The sequence below is a fragment of the Epinephelus lanceolatus genome, chromosome 12 (assembly GCF_041903045.1).
Source record: "Epinephelus lanceolatus isolate andai-2023 chromosome 12, ASM4190304v1, whole genome shotgun sequence".
Lineage (NCBI taxonomy): Eukaryota > Metazoa > Chordata > Actinopteri > Perciformes > Serranidae > Epinephelus > Epinephelus lanceolatus.
The window spans coordinates 1,008,304-1,021,207 of record NC_135745.1 but is presented as its reverse complement, the minus strand read 5'-3'; the positions used below and the strand labels follow the sequence as shown (position 1 = coordinate 1,021,207).

At 42.8% G+C, this 12,904-nt stretch overlaps 1 protein-coding gene across 1 annotated transcript in view; it reads right to left on the bottom strand.

Annotated features, from left to right (window-relative positions):
- The window catches only part of LOC117271560 (choline transporter-like protein 5-A), a 266,710-nt gene that overhangs the window by 248,178 nt on the left and 5,628 nt on the right, over positions 1–12,904 (bottom strand). Inside the window, exon 2 of the mRNA XM_078172866.1 lies at positions 2,114–2,162. Within this exon, the coding sequence (XP_078028992.1) occupies positions 2,114–2,162 (49 nt within the window). The remainder of the gene's footprint in view (positions 1–2,113; positions 2,163–12,904) is intronic.

The window sequence follows — 12,904 nt, the reverse complement described above, 5'->3', positions numbered from 1 at the left end:
TAATAATTTATTAACCTTTATACGATACTGTTCCCACTTTAGATCCAGTAGCTGCAAAGATGCATTATGAGCTGTTAATAAGTGCATATTAATAGGTTATTAACTTTTATACGACACTGTTCCCACTTTAGATCCGGTAGCTGCAAAGGATCATTATTTAATATGTGCATAATTAAGCATTTATTAACCATAATATGGCATTTATATTAACTTCTTATAGTGTCATTAAGGTTAATAAACACCTTATTAATTTCATCTTATAGGGTCTTATAGTGTCTTATAAACCAATTATAAATGTGGTTACTATTCTATAATTAACCCTTATAAATTATATCTGGAGCGAAGTGAATCTCATGCTTGAATCCTTTTTATTGACTTTTCATCTGCTTTTAATACAATCCAACCCCACATTTTGGCCAAGCGCCTTTTAGAACAATTTAATTTTAATTCTAATCTTGTAGGTTGGATTTTGGATTTTTTAACTAACTGGATGCAGAGAGTAAGAGTGAATGAAGTCCTGTCGGATGGATGCATACTTTCACCGCTTCTGTTCATCCTTTACACAAACATGTGCCAGAGCAAATATCAAAATAGGACAATTATTAAGTATGCGGATGATTCTGTTATTGTGAGTCTGCTCCAGAAAAATGAAAGACACCACGGCCCTATAGTTGATGACTCTGTGCAGTGATGTGAAGAGTCACATCTTCAACTTAAAACAAAGGATATGTTAATTGATTTTAGCAAACAAACTAACACACATGATGCCACAACCATAAAAGGTCAGTCAGTGGAATGTGTGGAATCCTACAAATATCTTGGGACTATTATTGATTTTAAACTGAACTTTCAAGAAAACTGTGAGGCTGTGTGTAAGAGGACAATAGCGTTTGCACTGTCTGAGGAAATTGTCCTTTTATGTAGACAAAAACATGATGACCCTGTTTTATCATGCTTTTATTGAATCCGTATTATCCTTTTCCTTGGTGTCATGGTTCAGAAGCCTCTCTGTTAAGAATAAGAACTCATTTCATGGGTTGCAGCACTTTCTGTCGTTTTAAATTTCTTTCTTGTATTCTGTGTTCTATGTTTTGTTTTGATTGTTCAAACTGTGATGGATGTTTTGACTCTCGACTGCAAAACTAGTTTACCCTTGGGTATCAATAAAGTAACCTGAACCTGAACTACAAAAGACTTTTTCTGCCATTTTGAATGGGCTGAGGTTACGTGAAATGCCTTTCCATTTCCTACAATGAACAAATCATCTGTGGAGTCAAGTGATTCTAACAGCCTGCAACTTTAATCTGCAAGAGGTCAGTGGGGCCATGCTATTAAATGACTCATTTAAAGGGACACACTAACGATCTGGATACAGACCGAATTACGATGTCACTAAAAACAAAATCCATGAGTGCAGCAAAATGCTGCCTACCTACTTTTGTTTGTACAGAATGTGCCTTTTTCGGGGCAATGGGGGGCGTGAGCAAGTAACAAAACGTGTAGATCAGCATGTGATGTAAACAGTGACGTGGGAGGGAAGCTGCGGCTAGTCAGTCCTTCAGCGATTCTCTCGTAAGTCGGCCTGTTCCTCACCATTCCCGTCATCTGATGGTTCATGGCCTCTTTGTTTGCGAGGGCAAGGACGGCACGCAATTCCTTGTCTCCCCAGTTGCTCATCTTTACAGTGTCTGTCAGGTTTGCGTTTTCCTCTTGCTACTAGCTGCTCGCTAATTCCTGCTATCAGACACATTGTGATTACTCGAAAGTAGATGAGGACACAGACAGCTGGCATGTACAGTTCTGTCTGTTACATGGCAGATGACAAAATTGTGTGGATGAGCATTAAGACATTGGCTTGGTGTTATAGTGTGGATGGGGTAAACCTACTTTGTATTTTTCTTATTCATGGTAAATGTCGTAGCTGACAACACAGCTGTGACAATAACTTGTGTATGCTGATGTTGTCAACATATCTTATGTTATTAAGATCTACTATTTTCTCTGTATTAAAACACAATGTAGGTGATCACAGAGAGCAGGTGGAAGCTGCCCTAAGGTTTATCCAGCCAATATTCTGTTGTTCTGTATGTAAAAAAAGGAAGTATGAAGGTACCTTCTGCGGACTGGACCTCTGAAGGAAGGATCAAACCTGTGTGGTTCTCCTAGAAGACACAAAAATAAATTAAAAGCTTGAATGGATTTGGGCCAAACCTACTCACACCTCAACACCTGGTGAGAGGAGAAGAAAATAAACAGTGGCTGAGGTGTATAGTAGACAGTTACTCAAATTCGACAGGTCACAGTCGACACAGCTAACAGATGTTCAGAACCACTGTATAGAAGATGTATTGTCTACCCTGTTGTTTTAAATTTCAAGCCTGCATCTGCATGTTGTTCGTTAGGCAAGCAGCTGGTGGCCGCAACCAACAGTTTCTCTGTAGCTCCAAAGCAGAAGTTAGCACCACCCCGATTCCATCATCAAAAAGCCTACGGGATTTTTCCACTGGATTTTGGCTCACTGAAAAAAAATAAGCTCTGTGGCAAACAAACGTTTATGATACCTACACATTCTGTCCAGCAAGATAATATTCACTAATGAACACCACTTTCATGATTGAAACCTGAATACAATCACCAGAGGTATAAAGCTAACTTTAGGCTGTAAAGGAACTACACCATGGTTGCATGTCTTAACGATGTCCCCACAGTCAACCCGGTCTCACTCCGAAGTCGTCAAAATCCAGCTATTGGGCAGTGACTTCCGGTGTCAGACACTGACAAATAAAGCCGTCCTTTTAACGTCGGCATGATATGCAGCCGGTAGCTGTTATAGTTTATGCAGGATGGCGGCTTCAGGGGGGAAAAGTCCCAGGAGGATGTGCAGGAGTGGTGTTGGATGAGTCCAACAAACACTGACTTTCACCCGAGATAGCAGTGTTCATGCCCTATAAGATTAAATAGCCAAACCCTGTTCTTTTTTGCTAAACCCAACTACATGCTTTTGTTGCCTAAACCCAACCATGTGCATTGGTTGTCAAAGGAGAAGGGAAAAAAAGGGCAATTTACAGTGTTTATTTTGGAAAACACTGTATGTAAATGGTGAATTTCCTGTGAAAAGTGAAGTGCATTTTGAAAGAAGACTATGCATGTAACAGGCTGAAGTTGACACAGTGTACCATAATGTCAACAACCAAAGTACCCAGGGTACCTTGCATGTTGTATCTTGACGTGGAAAGTCCATGACCGAATGTTGATATGTGACGATGTTAGAATGAGGATGTGTTGCCACAGCACGGTTGTAAAGCTGTGTCCGCGCAATGACGTCTTGTAGTCTCATTTACCTACCTTACTTGTCAGCAACCACCTTTTTTAAGACACAAAAGCTTTAAAATAAATGAATGGGCCATTTACTGCTGTATTTAATGTCATAGAACAAAACTTGGAAGTCTCTTAAGCTTGTGTGAACCACAGACCTCATTTCAGGCACCTAACTAAAAACCCATTCAAAAAACCCAATGGCCTCTAGTTTCCCGGCGTGGCGCAGGGTGGCGTACCCCGCATGGAGCTAGTTTCGAGTAGCGCAACCCGAGGCGCGCTCAGTTTGGTAGTTTGGCAGACCGAGGTGCACTGAGATGGGTGTGGCGGCGCAGCAGGGGGAGGTGTCGACAGATCCAGCTTGGAGCAGTGACAGTTTCGTGCCAAAAGGCTTCGCCGAAGGTGCGCTAAAAGCTCGCCAGCTGAAACCAGGTCTACTGTCAGCGCAGGTGGAGCATAGCTGGTGTAGTGGAAGTTTGGTTGACCGGCGGACGGTGCACGCACGTCACCAAAACCTCACAGGCAGGTTTCCAGAATGTCAGGCACATTAACGATGCAATAAATTCCCACAAAAACCACTATTCAATGCAACTATCTGCAATCAGCACATAAATGTATCTCTGTATCGACTGTCCCGTCACATCTGATGTTGAGGTGGATTGGCACCGTTTGGCACGCGTAATGGAAACCCAGCCTGATTTGATTAACACAGCTGCAAACTAATGAGTTCACATCCTTCTTAGCCAACTACAAACAGCCACAGCATCAGATAGGGAGTATATATTCAGCATCTGTCATCTTAGAAAAGTTAAAAGAAAAGAAACAGAGTGAGACTGCGAGAGAGAAAGAGAGAGCGCACGCGCACGAAACGCAACATTGATTTACAATTGTGGTGACCTCCTCCCAGGCTATCTTTGCATCATCAGCCCGTGGAGGTCTGCTTGCAGTTCTGTATATTCGGACACTGCGAGCTTGGACCTCCCGGACCAAAACATCAGTTTCCTCCTGGGAGAAGTTTGGCCATCTGACGCTGCTGCTCTCTTCTGCCATGGCGAATTGAGTAAACTCTCATTACGCCTTCGCATGGCTTAGTTAAGGGCAAGGAGAGGGGCTCATTTGATTAGTGTGATGTGAATCGGCTATGTAAAACCCACTCCACGCCTTCTCTCCTCCAAGTGGAGCAGATTGCTGAAACGATCTTTCACTTAGTGATGCAAGCACCAAATTTGGCACACAAGTGCTTCAGAACCTACTCTCTCAGAAAAGTATGATGTCCACTTAAAAAAATAAAATAGCTGCCTTTTTTCAAGATGGCCGCCATTCGAAGTGGTATTAAATGGTGTTTGAACTATATATTTGATTGAATAATCCTATTTTGATGATCTACACATCAAAATATATATGTTTTTGAGTATGAGAAATCCAATTCTGCATTTAGAAAATCAAAATTATTGAATATTATGATGATAAAATGGGATTTAAACGAAGGAACACTCTCTGTGATGTTTCCGATGTGATGTCTGGGTACGTGACCACCCAATGTAGAGACATGATAGGACAGTAAACTGCTTATTGCATTTCAACAGTGCTAGAAGATGTAGTATGGCTTATCTGGGGTTGACCAGTGCATTAGAAATATGATGACACTTTTCTGATAGGGTTATGTTAACTTCAATTACAAACAATGTGAACAAACTGATTGGCTTGTGTGCTTTTTTTTCTTTTCTTTTTTTGGCCCGCCACCAACCCCCCTCTACGGAAGACAACTTTATTGACCCACCACCACACCCCCCCCTACGGAGGACAACTTTATTTGACCCGTGGATATTGACTAAGCTTTTTAAAGACAGGGCTCACTTCAGGGCAAACCTCCCATGCTTGCCATGCAGTTTTCTTGCCTTTACCACGAAAAGCTGACACAACATCACAGCCAGTAAAGGCGTGAAAGAATAGCATGCCACTGGATGTTGATAGCGCCGTAGGCTCGCTGCGAACAACACTCGACTCTGTAGCTCCTCTTAAAAAGAAGTTAACAAAGCCAAGAAAGTTCGCTCCTTGGTATAACTCTCAAACCCGTAAGTTAAAACAAATATCGCAAAAGTTTTAAAGGAACTGGCGATTAACCAAACTGGAAGAATCTCGTTTAATCTGGGCAGACAGTCTCAAAACTTATAAGAGGGGCCTCCGCAATGCCAGAGCAAACTATTACTCAGCTTTAACAGAAGAAAACAAGAATAACCCCAGGTTTCTTTTCAGCACTGTAGCCAGGCTGACTGAGAGTCAAAGCTCTATTGAGCCTTGTATTCCTTTAGCCCTTAGCAGTAATGATTTTATGAGCTTTTTTAATGACAAAATTCTAACTATTAGAGGCAAAATTCATGACCTCCTGTCCTCAGATAGTAGGCCTACCTATCTAACCTCAAACACAGCTGTAAGACCTAATATATATTTATATTGCTTCTCCCCAGTTTCTGTTCAAGAATTGACCGCAGTGATTTCTTCATCTAAATCATCAACGTGTCTCTTAGACCCCATCCCAACTAGGCTACTTAAGGAGGTCTTACCTTTAGTTAACACTCATATATTAGATATGATCAATATATCCTTATTAACAGGCTATGTACCACAGTCTTTTAAGGTAGCTGTAATTAAACCTCTACTAAAAAAGCCCACCCTGGATCCAGAGGTACAAAGTAGTTGCAGACCAACTGTGTGATTTTCTCCAGGATAATAATTTATTTGAGGAATTACAGTCAGGATTTAGAGTGCATCATAGCACTGAGACAGCACTAGTTAAAATTACAAATGACCTTCTGATTGCTTCAGACAAAGGACTCGTCTCTGTACTTGTTTTATTAGATCTTAGTGCAGCGTTTGACACTATTGACCATCAAATTCTGCTACAGAGACTGGAACACTTAATTGGCCTAAAAGGTTCTGCACTAAGCTGGTTTAAATCTTATTTATGTGATCGTTTTCAGTTTGTTGACGTTGATAATGAATCATCCTTACATACTAAAGTTTGTTTTGGAGTTCCGCAAGGTTCTGTGCTCGGACCAATCCTATTTATTCTATATATGCTTCCTTTAGGCAACATCATTAGAAATCACTCTATAAAATTCCATTGTTATGTGGATGATACACAGTTGTATTTATCGATGAAGCCAGAAGAAAGTAATCAATTAACTAAACTCCATAACTGCCTTAAAGACATAAAAACCTGGATGAGCACCAATTTCCTGATGTTGAATTCAGACAAAACTGAAATTATTGTTCTTGGCCCCAAACAACTCAGAGACTCTCTATCTGATGACATAGTTTCCCTAGATGGCATTGCTCTGGCCTCTACCACTACCGTAAGAAACCTCGGAGTAACATTTGATCAAGATTTGTCTTTTAATTCTCATTTAAAACCTATGTTTGCCTTTTCGGCCTATCCTGACCCACAAAGATGCAGAAAAATTGGTCCACGCTTTTGTTACCTCAAGGCTGGATTACTGTAACTCTGTATTATCAGGTAGCTCTAGTAAGTCCTTAAAAACTCTCCAGCTAATTCAGAATGCAGCAGCACGTGTACTAACAGGAACTAAGAAACAAGATCATATTTCTCCTGTTTTAGCTTCTCTGCACTGGCTCCCTGTAAAATCCACAATTGAATTTAAATCCTACTGTTAACTTATAAAGCTCTAAATGGTCAAGCTCCGTCATATCTTAGAGAGCTCATAGTGCCTTATTATCCCACCAGAACACTGCGCTCTGAGAACGCAGGGTTACTCGTGGTCCCTAAAGTCTCCAAAAGTAGATCAGGAGCCAGAGCCTTCAGCTATCAGGCTCCTCTCCTGTGGAATCATCTTCTTGTTACGGTCCGGGAGGCAGACACTGTCTCCACATTTAAGACTAGACTTAAGACTTACCTCTTTGATAAGGCTTATAGTTAGGGCCGGCTCAGGCTTGCCCTGTACCAGCCCCTAGTTAGACTGACTTAGGCCTAGTCTGCCGGAGGACCCCCCTATAATACACCAGGCACCTCCTCTCCGTCTCTCTCTCGTATCCTATTACTGCATCTTGCTAACTCGGCCATTCTGGATGTCACTAACTCGGCTTCTTCTCCAGAGCCTTTGTGCTCCACTGTCTCTCAGGTTAACTCATATCGCAGCGGTGCCTGGATAGTGTGACGTGTTTGGTTTTTATACACATATGATTATTATCACACATGTATACTGCCAGATACTAATATATACTTTCAACATATTGTACCACAGTAGCCAGAACTATAACGATAATATTATTACTTTCATTAATGTTGTTGTAAGCTACTGTCATTACCGTCTGTCCTGCATCTCTCTCTCTCTCTCTCTCTCTCTCTCTCTTTCTGTCTCATTGTGTCATACAGATTACTGTTAATTTATTATGCTGATCTGTTCTGTACGACATCTATTGCACGTCTGTCCGTCCTGGAAGAGGGATCCCTCCTCAGTTGCTCTTCCTGAGGTTTCTATCGTTTTTTTCCCCGTTAAAGGGTTTTTTTGGGGGAGTTTTTCCTTATCCGCTGTGAGGGTCCAAAGGACAGAGGGATGTTGTATGCTGTAACGCCCTGTGAGGCAAATTGTGATTTGTGATATTGGGCTTTATAAATAAAATTGATTGATTGATTGATTGATTGATTTCTCTGGGCCAAGATTCACCACCATATCATGGATTGGTAACCACCTAATGGACTGACCCTGGCCAAATTCTAACCCAAATAATTTCTAAGCCTGCATCCTGAAGAGTCCCAAAAACACTGACTGCAACAACAAGGATATCTGTGTTGCATGCCTTAATCAACAAAGTCTACATCTGTTGCTTGGCTGCATGAAGAGCGTGTGTAAAGATTCTGGAGTCAGCTTCTTCGTGGTTGCAAGGACTTAAGCCTTCAAGGCTGATGAGTTTGTTTGAAAGAGCCTGCTCTCCTTTGGTCACAACTACAATATTGTCGGGACACAGGGTCACTATCTTGTCAGCTAGGAACCCAAAGAGCTCAGTCTTGTTGTCGCTGTCTCGCAGGAAGCTTTTCCAGTTGGGTGGTAGTTTGGTTTTGTCTGTCACTCTCCGTCGATCTCCCTTACCTCTGTTTGACCTTGTTTCAGCCTTCAAGTTTGAAGTCCAGTAGACATCAAAAACAATGTCTGTTCGCTTATATTTAGATGAGTATGTCTGGATCTTTGGAACTACATCTTGGACAGCATATTCCTCAAAGGTCTTTGATGAATTTGGAGACAATGAATTCACAAGAGCGGAACCATCAATGATAATAGCATCATATTCTGGTTAGCTTCCAGAATTTTTGCAAGCTGAGACTTCTGACCAGAGTGGAGTTTCCCTGTGTCGCTCAGTGCTGCAGGGAAAGACTGATTCTCATGCTTGAAGAACTCAAGCAGGTCACACTCTCGTGATTGGCAGGCTATAAAGAGCTGCGAGAACAGGCGACAGTCGTCTTTGAGTACCTGCTTCTTCATGTCACTGGAAGCTGCAGCTGCCTTTTGGCGAAAGAAGGCAACTTTGTTCTTTTTGATGGGCCTATAGAAGGAAGCCTCATCACCAAGACCATTGAAAAAGTCTCTGAAGGCAACTTGACCTGTCTCAAAGTGAGTTCTTACAAGCTCAGCAGCACTGGGATGTGCGATGGTTTTTGTGTCCAATGTGAGCAGATCTTTGGACTCTTCCTGGAAAGGATTGCCCAGATCCTTCATCACACCAAACAACTTCTGGACCTTGTCAGTGAAGGACTTCTGAGACTGACTGGTCTGCTCATGATGCCTGATATCTTCCTTTGCTACTTTGACCTGAGATGCCAACTCATACTGGTTGACTAACTGGCTAACTTCTGGTCCAGACACCATCCACCGCCTCAGTGCAGATGGATCCTCAGTAACTCCAATGGCACCACCATCACCTTTAACAACTGCATTGGCCTGCTCGTGAGCTTGATCAATGGCTAAGCCTGAGAACTCCCTGTGAGTCTTGTGCACCACAAACTTTCCCAGCTGAAATTCTTTGAACACCTGAGGATGAGTTTGCTCCAAAGAAACCATGTCTCTGAGGTGAATGGGTAGCCATCGAGCATAGTTCACATTGTTGTTTGCATAGAAGAAGGTGATTATAGCAGACAGTGCTTGACAATACAAGTTAAAGTTAGCCTCTCTGAAAGATCTGACCAACGAGAAAACCACCAATTCCATTGACAACACAAGCTCCCAGAACTGAAACTGAGGACTCTCCTTCATGCGTGTCTCACACCAGGCATTGAAATTCAGGGCTCCTTCATTCTCCTCTGCACAATGATGCTCATATGCTTCCTTTCGGAGCATGTAGAGACAGCATGCTGTAACTTGGTGAATGTGGCATGTTCTTGTGACACTTGAGGCAGAAAGAAAGGAGTCAGCTGTTCCAGAAGAAGCCACCCCAGCCTCCACAAGAGCATCTGTCCACCCACCACTCTGAAGCAGGGTCCCAAGTGATCTGAATGCAGCCATCTCTATGTGGAGACCACCAAACATTACAACAAATTTGTCCTCACCATACAGGTCAGGCCAGTGCCACTGGACTTGTTTGGCAAGAGCATAAATAGGCTGGTCTGCAGTTATCACGGGAACCTGGTCTGGGTTGAGGTGTGCAATAGCATCCCTGACATTGTTCATGGAATGCCTCACTGTGGCAACTGAATGGGCCTCATTACGAAGAAGGGGCAAGAGTGAGGTAATGCTCACCTCAAATTCAAGACCTCGCTTCTTCTCTCTGTGGTGGGCTGACCAAGTGATGTTAACCTCATCATCTACTTCTTGTGTGAGGCTGACTTTCTGCAGCCATTCATATTCATTTGTCGGGGAGACTTGGCAGAGATGCATATGTGACATTGCCCTTGGGAGGAGATGGATTCTTTTTTGTGAAGAAAGCAGAATGGACATTTGTGTAGGAATCAGGAAGTTCCGGGACTTTCTTTACACTGCTGTTCTTAGTTAACTGAATTGGTTCTCGAACTTCGCCTTGATTTTCTGATGTTGTATGTTGGAAGATGGAGATGCTGGTTCCATGAAATGATGAAGTCGCAGTTGTAGATGAAGGATTATGATCGATGTTGTCCATCGCACTTGTGCAGAAGAGGCCTTTCCTCAGTTTGAGGGGACAAACCACACCTTCTTCAATGTATCTGTTGACAACTGCATCTCCCAACTGAGCTGATATGTCAAGTACTCGATCATATGGAATACTAAGACCATGGTCATGAAGCATTTCCACAAGGTGCCTCTTTCTGGCATGAACAGACATCCCTATGTAGACTGGAAATGGGGTTTCTCTCTCTCTGGAATGCCTTTGTGTGGCAGCACCTTCTTTATACTTGGCAATGCAGTTGTATTGAAGGAGCTGAGCCATTGCCAGGTCAGTTGTAGTCGCTCCAAACCTCAGCTGAGATTTTATGTCTGCCCTATACTCAATCATACAGACAAACTGAAGCAAAGCTGGTGGCAAGGAATCATACACTGAACTCTTGTTGAGATGGCCCTCAAACTTATACTTGTGTTCGACCATGTGCGTGTGCAATATCTTAGCAGCTTTGGCGAGAATAATGGCATCAGTATAGGATGCTGCTTCTGACTGGACCAACGCCTTTTTCAAATGCCAGAAGTATATCTCGCCCTTTCTTGTAGGCTACCAGTCCAGGTATCTCAGCCAAAAGCCTCTCTTTCAGTCGGGTCGAGTTCACCTCAGATATGTCTGTCCCAAGCATTTCCACAAGGTGCCTCTTTCTGGCATGAACAGACATCCCTATGTAGACTGGAAATGGGGTTTCTCTCTCTCTGGAATGCCTTTGTGTGGCAGCACCTTCTTTATATTGGCAATGCAGTTGTATTGAAGGAGCTGAGCCATTGCCAGGTCAGTTGTAGTCGCTCCAAACCTCAGCTGAGATTTTATGTCTGCCCCATACTCAATCATACAGACAAACTGAAGCAAAGCTGGTGGCAAGGAATCATACACTGAACTCTTGTTGAGATGGCCCTCAAACTTATACTTGTGTTCGACCATGTGCGTGTGCAATATCTTAGCAGCTTTGGCGAGAATAATGGCATCAGTATAGGATGCTGCTTCTGACTGGACCAACGCCTTTTTCAAATGCCAGAAGTATATCTCGCCCTTTCTTGTAGGCTACCAGTCCAGGTATCTCAGCCAAAAGCCTCTCTTTCAGTCGGGTCGAGTTCACCTCAGATATGTCTGTCCCAAACTGCTCAAGTCTCTCCCTGTAAAGACTAACCAATTCAGCAAGACGGAACACAGCGGGCTCATCACTGTTATTTTTGTCTCAATGACATAGGTAAGAAGTTCAGAGAACACCAAAGGAGAGGCTTCCTTTTCTTGAGACAACTGAAGTTTTTCTTTGTTCTCCACTGCAATCTGTGCCCTCTCTCTGTTATACAGGGCTGTTAAGCAAGGGCGGTGGTATTTAAGTTCCAGGGCCACCACATCTCCCCCACTCAATAAAGCCAGAAGCTTACCATCATTAAGATTACGAGCGCATTCATTGAGCCTCTCATTTAGATGCATGGTCATGGCTTGTCGCAGCTCTGATGTTGGTTCCATCTCTTCACATAAGAAACACCACTGCACTTCAATGCTAGTCCTTCGCAATTTTGAGTGTCCTTCACCAGGATCATTCTGAATTTCAGCTCCTCTTTTAGTGGCACGCTCAAGTTTGCAGTTGTTAAACATTTGATGACATTTTGGGTGATACTTTGCACTGTTTCGCCTCAATGTATCCTCAATACCACCTCCATCATCCAATCTGGATGGGTTTACCTTGATGGGCAGCTTGTTGATTGCCTGAAATTGTGGTATGTTTTTGGCTATCGTCGAATAGCCATCAGAACTACACTCATAACGGGTAGGGGGAGAGATCAACCCCTCTTTTGTATCTGTCTGACAGAGGCAACACTTCCTCCAGTCAGTTTTAGTAGCGCAACTCAGTGGATTATTGGCAGACATCTTGTGTTATACATTTATAGGTCGAGGGTTTATCCTTTTACCACCCAACTGTACAAAACATTAAAGCACATTGAAATATGGGATGCAAATAGGTTCAAGCATCTGGTGCCCTACGCCTAGCCCGATTGTTCATCCAGTGCCATTTAAGTCCTGTGCGATCTCTACACCATCCAGGTAACTGAAGCCCCGTTACCCTTGGCTCGGCTCTCCCGCGCTGGCACATCCTGTCAATTCAGGTGCGGCTATCTAACTACAATACTACAACTAACTAAACTTTTAGTTGAGATATATAGAGGGGCTTATTAGATAGCATTTGGGACACTAAAGTATACTACAAACTACAGTGAGTACACCACTACAACAATTAGTAAACTACAACTACAGTTAGTACACAACAAGCCGACACTGAACCCCATGCTGAGTCTCACAGCAGTGATGTCACCAGTGTGCCCTGGTTGTGCTTTGACATCACTCTTATAAAAAATTACAAACCAATAGAGCTTGACCACAGCATTTCAGTGAATGATCATGGATATTTCCCTTCAACTTAATGCAATATCTGTGATCAGAC